Source organism: Ostrea edulis, chromosome 9 (assembly GCF_947568905.1).
Source record: "Ostrea edulis chromosome 9, xbOstEdul1.1, whole genome shotgun sequence".
NCBI classification, from domain to species: domain Eukaryota; kingdom Metazoa; phylum Mollusca; class Bivalvia; order Ostreida; family Ostreidae; genus Ostrea; species Ostrea edulis.
This window is the reverse complement of record NC_079172.1, coordinates 3,893,026-3,910,872: the sequence shown is the minus strand read 5'-3', so window position 1 is coordinate 3,910,872 and position 17,847 is coordinate 3,893,026. Positions and strand designations below refer to the sequence as shown.

General features: G+C 36.4%; 1 protein-coding gene across 2 annotated transcripts in view; it reads left to right on the top strand.

Moving 5' to 3' along the window:
• Positions 1-17,847, top strand: part of LOC125658433 (condensin complex subunit 3-like) — a 32,019-nt gene that overhangs the window by 12,496 nt on the left and 1,676 nt on the right. The window contains exons 8-21 of one of the 2 annotated variants that reach the window (XM_056148302.1): positions 2,779-2,895; positions 6,763-6,976; positions 7,170-7,346; positions 8,201-8,308; positions 9,685-9,804; positions 10,877-11,107; positions 12,029-12,210; positions 12,464-12,638; positions 12,794-12,964; positions 13,290-13,440; positions 15,338-15,454; positions 15,578-17,084; positions 17,115-17,702; positions 17,802-17,840. In XM_056148302.1, coding sequence (XP_056004277.1) covers positions 2,779-2,895; positions 6,763-6,976; positions 7,170-7,346; positions 8,201-8,308; positions 9,685-9,804; positions 10,877-11,107; positions 12,029-12,210; positions 12,464-12,638; positions 12,794-12,964; positions 13,290-13,440; positions 15,338-15,454; positions 15,578-17,084; positions 17,115-17,702; positions 17,802-17,840 — 3,897 coding nt within the window. Of the gene's footprint in view, positions 1-2,778; positions 2,896-6,762; positions 6,977-7,169; positions 7,347-8,200; positions 8,309-9,684; positions 9,805-10,876; positions 11,108-12,028; positions 12,211-12,463; positions 12,639-12,793; positions 12,965-13,289; positions 13,441-15,337; positions 15,455-15,577; positions 17,703-17,801; positions 17,841-17,847 lie in introns of both variants that reach the window. The other variant, XM_048889699.2, reaches the window with a different exon arrangement.

The window sequence follows — 17,847 nt, the reverse complement described above, 5'->3', positions numbered from 1 at the left end:
TTACATATTTATTCATAAAAGATCTCCAGACCCCCGCCTTACTATTTTCCATTTTATAATGGCAGCTCTGCATCATACATACATACATGTAACTTGTATGTCTCGAGAAAATTTCAGTGTTGAGTTTTTGGGGGTGGGTGGGTTAGTTTCAAAATTGGAATTTTCTAGTTGTGTCTAATATATATTAATTATATGTCTTATCCACTGTAAATGTGTATAATATTACCTACTAATTGTCTTCTCCACCATAGATATGTACATGTATATGATATTACATACTAATTGTTTGTCCTCTGCACTGTAGATACGTGAATAATGTACACTGATTATGTCTTCTCCACCGTAGATATGTGGATAATATTATACACTAATTATATGTCTTCACCACTTCAGATATGTGGATAATATTATACACTAATTATATGTCTTCACCACTTCAGATATGTGGATAATATTATACACTAATTATATGTCTTCACCACTTCAGATATGTGGATAATATTATACACTAATTATATGTCTTCTCCACTTCAGATATGTGGATAATATTATATACACTAATTATATGTCTTCTCCACTTCAGATATGTGGATAATATTATATGTATACACTAATTATATGTCTTCTCCACTTCAGATATGTGGAAAATATTATATACACTAATTATATGTCTTTTCCACTTCAAATATGTGGATATTATATACACTAATTATATGTCTTCTCCACTTCAGATATGTGGATAATATTATATGTATACACTAATTATATGTCTTCTCCACTTCAGATATGTGGAAAATATTATATACACTAATTATATGTCTTCTCCACTTCAGATATGTGGATAATATTATATACACTAATTATATGTCTTCTCCACTTCAGATATGTGGATAATATTATATACACTAATTATATGTCTTCTCCACTTCAGATATGTGGATAATATTATGCACTAATTCTGTCTTCACCACTTCAGATATGTGGATAATATTATATACACTGATTATATGTTTTCTCCACTTCAGATATGTGGATAATATTATACACTAATTCTGTCTTCACCACTTCAGATATGTGGATAACATTATATGTATACACTAATTATATGTCTTCTCCACTTCAGATATGTGGATAATATACACTAATTATGTCTTCTCCACTTCAGATATGTGAATAATATTATATACACTAATTATATGTCTTTTCCACTTCAGATATGTGGATAATATTATATACACTAATTATATGTCTTCTCCACTTCAGATATGTGGATAATATTATATATATACACTAATTATGTCTTCTCCACTTCAGATATGTGGATAATATTATACACTAATTCTGTCTTCACCACTTCAGATATGTGGATAATATTATATACACTAATTATGTTCCCCAAACAAAGTTTGGGAACATATTGTTTTTACTCTGTTTCTTCTTCTTATTATTATTATTCTTTTTCTCCGGTACTTTTTTGTCCGGTAGTGTTCTCAGAAACTACAAAAGGGATCGATATGAAACTTTCCAGGATGATAGTATAGCGTTTGTAGATGTGCATAGTGATAGTCATTTTGTTTGCACGTGCATGAACGCGCGCGCACGTGCATTGCAATTTTGGTACAAAAAATGGAAAATCAGAATATTGAAGGAAGCGATATAAAACCTAAATAGGATGATAGTATATCATTTGTACATATGAAAAATAATAGTTATTTTGCCAGCACGCGCACGCATGTGCGTGCACGCGCATTACAAAATTTGTACGCTAACTTTGGAATCAGTCTAACTTTTTTGTTGTTCATTGAAATGGCTTGAAATTCATATCATAGGTAGATATTGAGACCCTTAACTGATTTACATGGTCAAAATTACCAATTTGCACGCGCATGCACGTGCGCTTCCTTTTGATTGGATAATGCTAAAACGTTTGTAACTCTCTTATTTATGAAGCGAATGAGATGATATTCACAGCATACGTAGACAATATGTGTATCTATATGTTGGTGTAACAAAAAATGCCCACGCGCATGCGCGTGCAACGTTTTTTAAATGTTCAATATTTAAAGGACGATAACGTTTTTGTTTTTCATCAAATTCTATTCATATTAGGGGTTTAGATGTATCTTGGTACTCCTTACAAATTGCTGTGGTTAGAATTACTGCTCAGCACGTGCATGCACGTGTGCTGATTTCTGATTGGACGATTTTAAAATCGCTATAACTTCCTTATATTTGGTGGAAACGTTATGAAATTCATACTGTGGGTATATGATACAAATGCCTGTTGAATGACATCAACAAAAACTCGGAATCATACACGCGTGCGCGTGTATGCACGTGCAACGCTTTCTTTCATTTCTTGGTACTGAAATGACCATATTGAACGTACTACATGTAATTAAAGGCTAAAATAAAATGATTTTTTCCTATAGATTCACAAGGACATCACTTTTTAATTGGGGGAGGTTTGGGGAACATCTGTAACGGTCCCCGTTACAATTAGAACTAGTTATATGTCTTCTCCACTACAGATATGTGGATAATATTATATGTATACACTAATTATATGTCTTCTCCACTTCAGATATGTGGATAATATTATACACTAATTATATGTCTTCTCCACTTCAGATATGTGGATAATATTATATACACTAATTATATGTCTTCTCCACTTCAGATATGTGGATAATATTATATACACTAATTATATGTCTTCTCCACTTCAGATATGTGGATAATATTATATACACTAATTATATGTCTTCTCCACTTCAGATATGTGGAGACCCTGAAAGAGAGCACAGACATAGACACACAAATGGAGAAAGAGTTCATCATACAACAGCTGTTGTCCATGATACAGTACATGGAGATGGCAGATCAATCATCTCGGTAAACCATCTGTTGCTCACTACAAGCTATGCCATCCTCTAAGTTGGCAATGTCAAATAAGAATTGTCACTGTTCTATCTAATTACTAGTGAACAGTGAAAATTCTTCTTCGATTATTATGCACCACATTACATGTACCCGACAGTAAAGGAAAATTCTGCCTGAAGGTCCCCCCTTCATAGACACTCAGATGACTTAATATACCCTGCTCAACGAGTTGCGGAGGTTAGGTTTTTGACCTGTCGGTCAGTCCTGTTCTTGTCAGTGTTACCTGTAGTGGGGTGGGGGTGGGGGGGGGGTGGGGGGGGGATGCAGCTCTTAATTCTTTCATACAGTATGCCAGGTGATGAGCAAGAAATTATTGGGGTTGATTTCTAACAGTTTATATATAACTTTGTGGAAATGGAGAGTAATCATGGCAAACAAACTGAATCTAACTACGGTTACTTTAAATTAATTCTCTGTTTCTCAGGCCAATTTTGTTTTTATTGATTTACAGTGCAGGATAAAAAAAAATGTGCAAGGTTGAAGCCTTATATCGTTTTCTTTGCTCGCCATTACAAGTATAATAGTAAAAGATGTAAGGAATTTATTTAGTATCAATTATAAAAGACAGCGATTCAAGAATACAATGTATAAGACCTCAACTGTGCACATTTTTTTCTGCACTGTAAACCCACATGTTTATTTTAGGGGTGGATCTGTGGCTCTCTGATCTGCCCAAATATTTTTCAGAGACCTACAGTTCTGCATCTACATGTAGTGGCTCATCAGATCAAACTAAGCTTTGTATCTGGTTTACTCATACTAAATGCACAAAGGTTGCTTATGACGAAACAAGGAATATGTCATGACTCTTAAAAAAAAAAAAAAGTGGGGGTCTTGTTTAGTCGACTCGCATAGTCAGCTACCCCTTGGCATTGGGCTCGTCCTGCAGATTGTCCTCTTCACTACCACCCTCACAGTGATTCAGATTGGCGTCGGCCATCAGCAAATGGCCGATAAATATTGAAAATGGCAGACTAAAATTCTCCAGAAAGGCCATCATGGCCTATGAAATTTTCGTTTTTTGGTCAGTATGGCCGATCATTTTTCAGTGTTTATCGGCCAGAGGAAAATAATTGCTATCCGTCTGGTTTGTCATAATACAAGTACTTAATCCATCGTTTGTAAAGAAGATTTTGAATGGTTTTCGAGAAATTTCCGTCCAAGATAATTGGTGCCCCTGTTGATCTCGCGTGTGCACCAATCAGCGGGGAACCAGTTTTGAAAAAATGGCTTCAAAGAAGAAAGTCCGGTTTGATGATTATGACTGGCAAAAAACCCTATTAAACATCAGATTTTCCGGTTGCGGTAGCTCAGTGCTTTGTAACTAAGAGGTCGTGACTTCAAGCCCCGCTCGTGCCATAGCCACATCAAACCTAAGAAGTAAACATGGTTAGTGATTGCTCCTTCGCCAAACGCTCATCATTTACTAGATTTAGAAGTGAGAATCACAGGTCTTTCGGATGCCACTTTAAAAACGGAGGTACTGTATCGCGACAGGCATTGACACATTAAAGAACCCTCACTGCTATGGCCATGAGCTCTCAGCATAGGTCTAAATTTGTGATACTTCACCTACAACTGGTGACGTCTCAATTATCAACGAGATGTAAAACAAACAACAACAAACAACACCCTTCAACACAGGAACCTCCGAGAAGAAGTCCAAAACAGTTCACTGCAGTCAGGATAATTAAACTGAAGAATTGAAAAAGTCAGTTTAACTTTAAAGTTTTGAGTTTATTTTGCAGCATTGCTTCATATTTATTTAGGGCCTAAAGTTTTCATGGAGTTAGGCCAAAATGACCTATAATTTTTGTATCATTTAGGCCCTCTGTCCTTTCAAATTACATTCCAATCTGAATCACTACCTCATACGCAAATGAATGTAGTTTGACTAGCAGTGTAAGTTAATTGTATTGTTAAATGAAATCATTGCCATGCACTTACATTTCTAACATGTAATGATGTCAATGGAATGCACGAATTGTTTGTGAAAGAATGAAAATATTTTAGAATCAGGCACCAATAGCAGGTCTGCAACTGAATACAGTTGGGAGATGAGACTGCGGATATGAAAGCAGACACTGCATGTCTTTCACTGAGTTTAAGATTTGTTAATAAAGATATATATGATATATTCAAATTTTAGCTGAACAATAATGGTGAAAGACTTATGAAGTCTATTGAAATAATATTTTTTTTAACCGTGCATTGATGTAAAGAGAGAGATGGTTTGGAGAAAAAGGACTTCATATCACTTGATATATTGGATTTAACTTTCCATGAAAATAAATGATACGGCGATTCTTAAACTAATATTTCAACAGAATTATGACAAAAATATATCTTAAATGAACCAACAAATTTTATGTTTGCTTTGTTTAAATAAATAAACAATGAATGAGTTAACATCATTTACATACTCACGTGGTACATTTATGCGGGACTACTTCCTGTAAACAAGACAAAGGAAGCGGCGATCAGGATGTTTGAGGACTTCAAGAGAATAATTTGTATCAATACCTGCTACAGATTGTGTGCGGGCTATTACTGTTTTGTCTTTTGCAGTAGGCATTCGATATTTGACATATACCAATAAGTGATCATCTCATGCAGATGTGTTGGTGCCATGCATAATGACCTTTGATCTTGAACTTTTTGTTCACACTTTGACAACTTTGGAAGCTTTTATGGGTAAATTCCTCAAGCTGACATGTCATGTTCCTAGTTTGTGACCTTGAAATTCCACGGATATCTAGTTAAGCATAATACTTATGCATGTACATTTTGTTTTACCATACTTTAAAGATTCAGCATCATCGCAAGCTACGCCTGTTGTCTCCATTTACATGACGTCAAATGCTGTGGCTGTATGATTTTAAAAATCTTCAACTGCATGAATATTTATGTTCATTAGTCAACCAATTGCTGAGCTTCCATGATTTTTTGGGGTGGAAAGAAAATCATTTGGAGGTAATTGTATGCTCGTAGCAAAATAATCCTCGGATTGCCGATTGAGAACAAACTGGACATTTTTACCTGTTGTACCTAATGGACGCTTCTTTGTTGACTTCATCGGTGTTATAATAACATATAATATGTGTAACTCTCTTTAGATAACTGTCCAATCCACTTTGGTCTTTCAGATTTCAACACATCCACTTTACCCCGAATTTCCTCATCAAGTTTTAGAATATGATTAAGTTTATTAACACAGAATTTACAAGCATAACCACTGCTGTTAATGCGAATTTCATTTGATGAATACTTATAAACTGTACTTGCTTCTGTGAACAGGGATCTGTAGTCTTTTTTGTCCATTATTACTTGTAGACAAATACTGCACATTTTAGTTGCAGTTGCATCTATTAAAATATTGGAAATCTGTCATTGTGATTGGTCAAGAAGAATTATTGCGTCATTTCATAAATACTCATGAAAATCAAGGGTTTCGATGATCATGCAGCCACGGTTTGAGGTAGGGTAGGTACTTAGTACCGGACTCGGTAACCTTTGCTAACACGATGAAGATTCAGATTCTTTGATTTTTAAATTGTTCTTTATCTTGTTTTTGAATCCTTTTCTGAATACTATTTAATGATGATATTTAAGTAATTGAGAAGCTTTAGGGGCTCGTATTCAGCACAAAAGGTTGCTTATGATCAGAATTGAACATCCTTTTTGACGGTGAAGACATCCAGATCTCACCTGCACCATTTCAAATTTATGTTTCCTTTTTATGATACTCATGTGATGCATGATGGAGTAAGTACCAGGTAATAATGGACAAAATAACATTTTTACCCACTGGTATTTCAGTAAAGCAGTGGAGAAGCTACTTCATGAACTGTTGATCATGGACCATGTCAGTCACAGCCTGGTGAAGTGCATCATTGAGCCTCTCTGTAAGATTAATTCCAAGTCTACCAGTCTGGTTCCGGTCCTGGCTGAGATCATATCAGAAATTCGTGAACCCATCACAACTGTGGAAAAGGGACCCACAGAGGACGACCGCAGACAAAATGACATTAAGGTTAGAAAGTGTTAAACTTTGATAGTAAAGCAGTCATTGAGTCAAACATGAAAATGCATATATATGGCTGTAGTGGAACATGTGCCAAGAAACTTTTAGACAGACTGGGGGGAAATTAAAAAATTTGTGGAGAAATTGGTATATTTTTTTTCGAGAAGGGGAATATGTTGTTAATATTTTTACAATGTTACAGATAGCGAACATTCGAGTGAAGCTGAATGAACTGAAGGAGTCATTGGATGAGAGTATACGGAGTCAGGACTTTTCTCTTGCAGCCGAGATCAAACGGAACATCTCGGAGCTCGAGACTGAGAGGAACCAACTCTTGGATCTCCCTCAAACACAAACAGAAGAAATACGTACAGAGAGGGTAAGCTTTAATATATGCAAACAATGTGAGCAGAATTTGAAAATTGATTAAACTGATATTTCTGTAATTCCAATAGAATTATGCATTTACATGTCTATTGTAAATCGCTTTTTATGTGCCTGTCTTTTGATGGGCCATATTATAGTATGGGCTTGTCTGTCTCTTAGCTTTTTCTGTGTCCATATCAGATCTTGCATGCTATGAGGTCTATTACTAGGACCATCAAACTTAGTAAGTTGATGCAGGGGCTAGAAGGTGTCATGACCCAGTCTCATTATTGAATATTATGGCTGTACATAATCAAAATATGCCCAGATCATATCTTTCACACTGTAAGGCCTGGCTCGATCAAATTTGGTCTCCTGATGAATCTCGGTCATATAGAGATGTGTAAATTAAGGTCATAGCATTTTGGATGCATCAAATGGAGTAAAATTTTGCTGTGTATACATGGGATTTTCTATTATTTGATAAAATTGGTCATTAATTCATGAAATGCATAAATTAAAATACATTTTTAAAGGATTTCAGTTTTTGGGTAATGTTTTTCCATTAAAATTTCAAGTAAAAATTTGTGAACTTGTTAATGATTTAATGCAAAAATAAAGGTTGTTTGAGGTTAAAAAAAAAAAAAAAAAAAAAATTGTGGTAAATATGGGATGTGGGGTTTTTGTTGTTGTTTTTTTTTTGGGGGGGGGGGGTGCAATAATAGAACGTTTACAAATAGTTTGACAAAATTTTACACCACATCTTTTTGGGTATCATATGTTCTAAAGGCATGTATTGTTTTGAAAATACAGTAGTATATATTTGCAAGTTAATCCTGATTTCATTGTGTGTGTTTTCTGTTTCAGACTGATGTAGTCACTATTCTAAAGTGTCATGCAATTGTAGCTGAGATATTAGAGGCTTTGTCTCTCACAAGTGTCAGCCCTACACTACAAATGTTGATAGAATCTCTGGTGAGTTACTCAGACCTACACTACAAATGTTGATAGAATCTCTGGTGAGTTATTCAGATCTACACTACAAATGTTGATAGAATCTCTGGTGAGTTATTCAGATCTACACTACAAATGTTGATAGAATCTCTGGTGAGTTACTCAGATCTACACTACAAATGTTGATAGAATCTCTGGTGAGTTACTCAGATCTACACTACAAATGTTGATAGAATCTCTGGTGAGTTACTCAGACCTACACTACAAATGTTGATAGAATCTCTGGTGAGTTACTCATACCTACACTACAAATGTTGATAGAATCTCTGGTGAGTTACTCATACCTACACTACAAATGTTGATAGAATCTCTGGTGAGTTATTCAAATCTACACTACAAATGTTGATAAAATCACTGGTGAGTTATTCAAATCTACACTACAAATGTTGATAGAATCTCTGGTGAGTTATTCATACCTACACTACAAATGTTGATAGAATCTCTGGTGAGTTATTCATACCTACACTACAAATGTTGATAGAATCTCTGGTGAGTTACTCAGATCTACACTGCAGATGTTGATAGAATCTCTGGTGAGTTACTCATACCTACACTACAAATGTTGATAGAATCTCTGGTGAGTTATTCATACCTACACTACAAATGTTGATAGAATCTCTGGTGAGTTATTCATACCTACACTACAAATGTTGATAGAATCTCTGGTGAGTTACTCATACCTACACTACAAATGTTGATAGAATCTCTGGTGAGTTACTCAGACCTACACTACAAATGTTGATAGAATCTCTGGTGAGTTATTCAGATCTACACTGCAAATGTTGATGATATCTGTGATGAATTTGCAGATGTTGATTGTTAACTCAGCTGGACAGATATTGAATACTGTAAACCAGCTTTTATTTGTGTACGAGAAAATTTTGCAAGATCAGCGTGAACCTGAGTCGCGAATATTTATCATCATGAACCTGTCCTTTAATGTCTGTCATTCTTTTATGAAAAAGGTTTGATTGCAAAAATTACTCACCGCGAACCAATTTACCAAAGGTGAATTACGAAATAAAGTAGCCGCGAATAGAAGGTGGTTTACAGTAATTGCTGTGTGTTAGAGTTGCACAGCAGTACATTGCACTAAAGATGTTGAATAAATCGCAAGTAAAATTTTCCGTAAATGGATCTTCGATGGCATAGCAGCAGATAATTTTGCTATAGTGAATTCCCTCTTCAGAAGGTAAATTTTATTTTATTTACTCATGTGATTTCATTGCTAATGCAGGTTTTTTTTGGGTTTTTTTTTTTTTAACCAATAACGTTGAATGCACATGAGGAATTCTTTTAGCTCAGCTATACATGTACAAATTTGACACCCTTTACAGATTTTGCCTGGAATTCAGAATGAGGATGGAAGGATTAGAAATCTAGCTGTAAAGGCCCTGGGACTTGCTTGTGTCATCAGTAAAGACCTAGTCATGCAGTATTTACCATTGTTCATGCAAGTAAGGTGTAAATTAGTTACTCTTTATTGAAACATACAGAAAAGAATTTTGTTTTAAGTCTAAAAGATACTCTTATTCAAGATAAAGAGGACTAATAGGTGTGAAAGAGATTGGTAATACTTCTCATTACCAGCTCGTTGGAGTTATCGCGCTTTGATGACTCTTGTGCGTCATTGGTAAGAAAATGCACAAATCTCGCGAGCAAGTGCGAGATTACTGGGACATAAACGAAACGTTCAGAGCACCCCCATCCCCCTTTTTAAAAGTTAAAATACATGGTGTATTTTTAAATAAAATTACCATTAGTCAAACTGCATTTTTTCAAATATTCTAACACTATCTTATTAAAGAAGTTTCATGTTTTTTAAACTCCAACACACACCACACCTATTTTAAAAATTCCAAACAACGATGTTCTTTGGACACCCAAGTCCATCAATATTTTTTGTAATTTTCAAATTAGCTTAGATGCAGTTTGGAAACGCACTAGGTGTGTTAATTAGTGTTATAAATGGCTTTTTAAAAAATGCAGTTTGGCATATACATGTATATATCTTGTTCTAAAATATGGAAATTGACCGGGGGAGGGGGGGGGGGTACGTGTACGATTACAAAGTCCATGCCATATGAACCTGTCCTAACTGTATGATAAAATAGAATGTCTTCATAGTCTGACAGAATAACTTTAAAAACATATTCATCACATTAATTACAAGAAAAGTTCTTGTGTTGGATGTGCATATAGGTTTTTCCCTTCACAGTTCTTCTTGCGATTGACGCTTTATATCGGTCAGATTTGGCAAATTTAGTAGCTTCTCTTCCTCATATAGTTTAATACGTTCGTCTGTTTTCTTGTAAGAATAATCAATTCCTAAATTTGACTTTAGAATCTTAATCAGTGCTGTGGTTTGCAGTCGGTTATAATATGTATTCGATACCATAATTTATATTACGTATGACTAAGTAATGTGTTTACATTATGTTGTCCCGGTAGCAGGACTTTACGCGCCTTTAATTTGAAGAGTTCCACTAATGGAAATGATAAGTATTAGAAATGATTCTTGATATTTAGGCATCTCAGATAGATGTTGAGCTGGTTCGCTGTACAGCACTGCGGGTCATATTTGACATGCTTCACCTGCATGGTTTGGAGGTCATGCAAAGGGGGAGACAGGATGACGAGACCTCGTCAACATCAACCGCCGACAGCCTTCTGGAGAGGCAGGAGAGTGTTGAGGATGGGAGCTCGGGGGCTGCAGCTGCCAAACTGGTGGCCATTTTATGTGCCTTTCTGGATGAAGAGGTTGGTGATTGTTCTACTAATGCAGTACATGTATTAAAAAAAAAGTATGAGTTTTCAGGTTTGACATATACAATGGAACCAGTCTAATCTGATGTGCTGTGGGAAATAATATCACTGGCGATTTAGATTGTGTCGGATTACTCCATATCAAATATTTCCTGTTACATTTAATATCAGATGGATAGGTTCCAACAAATTCATAGTACATTATTTGGTATCTTATATTTTCTCCTCAACTGACATACATAACTGATACAAATAGTGAAATCGTACAAATTTACAAATATAATGCTGTCATATATACAATATACAGAGTGGTAGAGAATCAACATCTGTCGTGATTGCTTGTATTTTATTGGGTGTCTTTTGTCTAATTTCAAATTTGAACACATTTTATCTACTATTGTGTACATGTAAAGCAAATAAATATCTACTACCTTTGGAATGCATTAATGATTGCACTGACTGAAATCTTGAACAAATCACCCAGCAACTGGTTACCTCTTCTGGTTGATCATGGTACACCCTATACAACCTGTATAGTTATGTTGTATTACCCAGGTGAAATTAAAAGGTGATAGGTAAATTAAAATGTAATAGGTTGCATTTTCAGAATAGTTCGGGACTTCCGGAATGTAGAATATACAATGATTGGATTGTACAGTGTTTTATCGTATGATTATTATAAAGAAATGTTAAACTTTGGGAATGAAATTTTGTGTTAGAATTCCCCGTGCATTGGATTGCACAGGTGTCAAATCACACAGGTGTCAGATTGCACATTAGTGACTGTTAATGTACTTTGAATTTAATTTTGTGTTGTTCCATGTCTGAATATAATTTGAAATTGAATAATCAATGCTTGTGTACACAATTTCATTGATTTACAATATTGTTAAAGAGGAATTTTGATGATTTTAGAGCTCTGAGCTGAGAACTGTAGCAGGTGAAGGCTTGGCCAAACTTCTGTTGTCCGGGAGAGTGGTATCTTCTAAAATCCTGTCCCATCTCATCCTGATCTGGTACAACCCAACCACTGAAGATGACACACATCTCAGACATTGTCTGGGAACGTTCTTTCCTATTTACGCATTTGCTGGAAGGTACACCATCTATGATTTCTTTGCGTGTTTTTCTTGTACCCGTTTGCTGTTGTATTTCGATAGAATTTATGTAACTTCACTATTTGATTTTTTGATACATTTTTTTAAATTTTAGTTTTCCTCTCAGTTCAATACGCTATGATTTGAATGTTGTCAGATTCATTAAACTAGCTATAGTCACATTATATGTTGTATAGTACAGGAGGAATGGTGATTTCTGTATAAGTAGTTTCTCACTGTGTTTGTCACCCAGAGCCAACCAGGAGCTGATGGAGGAGGCATTTATTCCCACTCTGAAGACTCTGAGGAATGCCCCCCTGTCCAGTCCCCTGGCAGAGGTCAATGCTGAAAACGTGGCAGAGTTAATGATCCAGCTGACCAACTCTAAACTACTGTTAAAAAACCAAAATGAATCGGAGAGTGTCAAGGTAAAAACTGCTAATACAGAGGTATTTATAAAATAAAAAATGGACATTCATCATTTATGTTGATTTCGTTGTTTTGTTGTTGTTTTTACCATTACTAAATACAAGCTATACATGATATACTTGTACAATAAGATTTGTCTTAAATTTCCTTGTAGGAAAATCTGAGACATGACAGTCTAGCCATAAAGATTTGTAATGAGATTTTGTCCAATCCTGACTCTTTCAATCTCAAGCTGTGGGTTAAAATTCTGAACAAGCTGGAGCTCAGTCAGTCTAATGATGAAGTGTTCAAAGAACTGGCTGTTTTGGCTGACCAACTGCTGGAGGTAAAATACAGAATTGGACTGAATTTGAAATTGTTTATGGAAATACAAAGGTTGCCTGAAAATTTTGGGATATTTAAGTTGTTTCTGGGTGTTACAGATACACGGTAAGTTGGGGTTGTTTGGTCACTTGAAAAGCCTTATTACATACACACTGAAGCACATCTGTTTGCAAAGTTCCATAGAACTGTATTCAAATTAATGTTAAAATTTGATGATTCTCTATTGGGAAAGGGTGGGGTCTCACATGTTGGACCATGAATAATGTTTTGAAATTATCTCATGTTTTCACACAAGTGCATTAAAAATATCTTGCAAAACACTTTAGGTTGTCAAAGACAAGCTGAGTTTGAAGACACTGAAGAAATTTTCTGAGCTTGTGAAAGAGAGAGTGCCAACTCCAGTTGCTGAAGAGGAAGTGAACCAAGAAACCACAGAAAATATGGAGACCGAAGTAGAAGAGACTACTCCTAATCCTGGTTAGTGGTGTATATTAGGGATGTCGAGTACTCCACTATCACTAAGTCATACCGATCAACTAAATTTTTCATAGTCGAGTACTCGTTGAAAATAGTTTTTTTTAGTAATGTCCATAAATTCTAAACGCTTCAGTGTTTTTATGAGTAAATATCATGTAAGTGTGAAGTCATAAAGGTTTTAATTTGTCCATGTTCAAATAAATCTTTTGAGTTTGGATGTCGGTCTGTAAGTATGTCTCTGAAATCCACTGTTAGGACATGGTTTATAAGATTGCATGATGGAAAAACAGTGAAATGTACTGACAACTTGGGTATACTTGTACCTGGCTGCAATAATATAGCCCTCTCAGATATATTTTTTTTGGGGGGGGAGAGGGCTACAACTCCTTAGGATCTCCGTAATGTTGCAAATGCAGGAGTGATTCACTCCAGCAATATTTTCGATCATTCTAAACATTTGCTGACTTTCTTTACGTAAATAAAAATGATATTCTATGTTTCTTAGTCAATATATAATTTTACAACCTGCAACTTACGATTTGTGAGGCTCTATTCTACCATTTTCAACAATTTCAATATATTCCAATTTCTCGATTCATATTTGTGCGCCATGTTTGATGTACTGAAGTTTCAACTTCCGATTGTCAATTATGGTATGGCGATTGTGTCTGTCCCGCGTCATGTCCAGCTCATAACTTGCATACTATGAGACCTAGAATCTCTTGGGTAGAGATCTTGTGACCTTGACCTTGGGATTTGACTTACTTTTGAAAAACTTGAATCTTGACTATTATTAACTTGGCTGCCATATGAGAGCATCAGTGTTTCACAAACACATCTTGTTTTAAGTGGGTCTATTCCAGTATCCAGGGCCTCCGTGGCCGAGTGGTTAGAGCATCACAATCTAAATCACACGGCCTCTCACCTGTCGGCGCAGGTTCGAATCCCGCTCGCGTCGGTAAGTGAGAAAGTTTCCCAGTTAACTTTCAGAAGGTCGTTGGTCTCTTCCCAGGTACATTGTATCTGGGTTCTCTCTTCCACCAATAAAAACTGGGCGCCAACAGATAACTGAAAAATTGTTGAGTGTGGTGGAAAACAGCAAAAGAATCAATCCAGTATTTAAAGCTTGCCTTGGACCAGTATATTTACTTGTAATTAGGAATATACTCAATTGTGCTCCAAATGAATGATGGAAAACTTTTTGGAAAAAAATTAAAGAAAGTGTATTACAATCAGACTGTAGGCCTTGTGTAATCCTTAACTGCATGGATACCATGAGAAATGCAGACAAGCTCCATGTGACCAATTGTTTTCAGGTTAATGTATACTGGAAAAGTGGTTATTTACAGTGGGGGTAAAGTACGCGTTTTTCCACATCCAACATTACACGTGGGGGGTAGGGGGGGGGGGGGGAATATATGCAGTAACTGAATAATATATATTATATCAAATATTTATAACTTTATGATGGGGATAATTTACACACTTATTTGACCACCTAATTATTGTAAATTTCCCCCATGCGACAATAACCACTTTTACAGTAGGTTAAAGTCTTTGGAGCAGGTTTACACATCATAATTAGTTTCACTAACAGGTGACATGGGTCCAATGAGCTATATAATTTTGATTACGTGTACAAAATTTCTTGAATTGCACACTGCAAAAGAACATTTCGAAAGAAAGAAATTTATCAAATTGTCTAGTTTCACACTGTTGTACATGTACATCCCCACCAGCCTCCGAATTAGCGGATAGATATGTAAAGTTTCCCTGCTTGTTGAGTTAGGGATAGATATGTAAAGTTTCCCTGCTTATTGAGTTAGGGATAGATATGTAAAGTTTCCCTGCTTGTTGAGTTAGGGATAGATATGTAAAGTTTCCCTGCTTGTTGCAGAAATGGAAAAGACAAGTGTGGGTGATAGAACACAGGAGAAATCTCAGATGAACGACACAGCTTTACATCTAGATGGCTCACTCTTTCAAGAGTCAAGTACTCTTCGCCGAGTTCCTAGTAAGTGTGTAAATATTTTCAATATATTGAAGTCCTGACAAATAATTTATGATCTAAAACATGTTTGCAAAAAGTAAGAATTAGGGCCGAGGAGATATTTCTCAGAAGTTCTCAATTTTTCAGGTAAATCTGGAGGAATTTCGCCAAAAGTTGGCAATCCAACATTGGATCCAGCTGTTGCCAAGAGTCCTATTGCAGCTCTGTTTTCTAAGACGTTTGACTTTAAGACCCCAGACAAATCAAAGAATGCCAAGGCAAAGTGTTCTCTCAACATGACAGAGGAAAATGAAGAGTCGGGTGCAGCAGAGGAAAGGAAAGAGAGAGAGGAGAAAACCGACAAGGATGAAGAGAAATCACCAGAATTAAGGGGCAATAAAAGGGGTAGAAAATCACCCGAGCCTTCCACACCAGAGAGTAAGGGAATAGCAGGTAAAAAGTCCAAGAAAACGCAAGAAACAAGTCCAACAAAGAGCAAAAATGATGAAAACTCACAGAAAGAAGTGAAATTGAAAGGCAGGTCACAGAGCAAAAAGGCTGAAAATAAAGGCAAAACTAATACAAGTCCATCTAGCACTGTACAGAGAAATTCCAAAGGATCTGTGGGCACAGGAAAAGCAGTAAAAGTTAAAGATCTGAAAGGGAAGAATATGAGCCCTGTAGTGGTTTTAACAAGAACTGAAAACAGACAGATTGAGAAGACCACAAACAAACAGGACAATAAAGTTAGTTCTCCAAGAGTAAGAGGAAAGAGTGCTGAAAATAAGAAAACAACTAGAACTAATAATAGTTCCAAGTTGCCTGAAAATGTGAAGAGCAAAAAGACTGAGAAAGTAAAATCACCATCAGAAGAAGCAAGCTCTAAGAAGGACAAAGTCTTTAAATCACCCAGGTCACCATCTGTTAAGAAAAACACCAAGCCAGAATCCCCTAAGTCAGATGAGGAGGATGTCCCCCTGAAGACAAGAAGAACACCAAGATCTAGACAGTCTCAGTCCATGACTATGCAGAAGCCCGGAGACAAAACATCAGGTGGAGAATTGTCGAGAAAAGGTGGAGTCAAACATAATTCTGCCTCTAAAGAGAGTTTAAATGAATCTCCTCGAAAGCTGTTGAGAACACCAAAGCACACAGATGTCAAATCACCCATGAGAGACACTAACATCCCAAAGTCTCAGCCAGTTCATACCTCACCATCCCCGCACAACAGAGCAAGATCCAGTGATGCTGTCAGTAAGATTAGAAAAGGTTCTCAAGAAGATGAGAATAAAGAAAGAAAGGAATCGACAAAGAAAAGTGTCTCTAAGGAATTAAGCAGTCCTGCTACAAGAAGTGGAAAGAAGCCTGCATCAGCTACAGTGATTGCCAGTCCTATCAGTAAAAATGTGAAAAAGTCTGCGGCAGCTGATTTGGCCAAGTCCAAGAAAACAGTGTCTCCTCCTGTTAGTAGTCCAAGCAAAAGAACTCGAGCTGGAGCCAATCTCTCTGATTCCGAGTCAGAATCCCCAAGAATAAGAACAAGAATGTCATCTCCAGGATCAAACATAAACTCCCCATCAGACTCATCCAAAAGAAGCAAGAGGACAAGCACTGCTACAAGTCAGCCATCACCAACAAGGTCAACCCCAGGAAGGTCAACTTCAGCAAGGTCAACCCCAGGAAGGTCAACCCCTTCAACTTCAGCAAGGTCAACCCCAGCAAGCTCAACTTCAGCAAGGTCAAGCCCAAGGCTTAAAAAGGCAGACATGAAGGAAAATAAATCACCCAATAAGAGAAGTACTCGAGAGGCTCCAAAAGATATAGTTCAACCAAAAAAGGCTATTTCATCTCAAAGTGTCAGGAGTAAAGCAGCACCTAGTCCACCACAGGCTATCAGATCTAAGAAAATGGCATCCAAGCCTGATAGTGGTTCACAAAGTTCACCTTTGACGAGGTCTAGCAAACGGTCCACTCAATCCTCTGTCAGCAGTCAGGAAATCATTAAAAAAGATCAGGGTGTTTTGTCTGAATCTTTCAACGTATCCCCCAGACATATCACTAGAGCTTCCCTAGCAGAGGGGAGCCCAAAGAAGAAGACCAGTAGTTCTGAAAGTCCGGCAAAGAAGAGATCCTCTCCGTCTCAGTTGGATAAGTCACCAGTACGTGCCACCTGTCCAAAAAAAACAACTGCTCCTGCTACCACCAAGCTGAAGCAAACTCAATCCACTACAGTGAGGCTGTCAGCTAAGAAGGCATGGAATGAGGACAGGAGGTTTGTTTTTCATGAGTGAAATATTAGTGGGAGTAAAAAAAATTATGTATGCTTTCCAAAGCACTTAAAATTAATTTAATTATGTGTTAAATTTTACAGCAAAAGTAAGAAAGTAGCTGATCAAAAACCCATGCAAAGGTAAGAA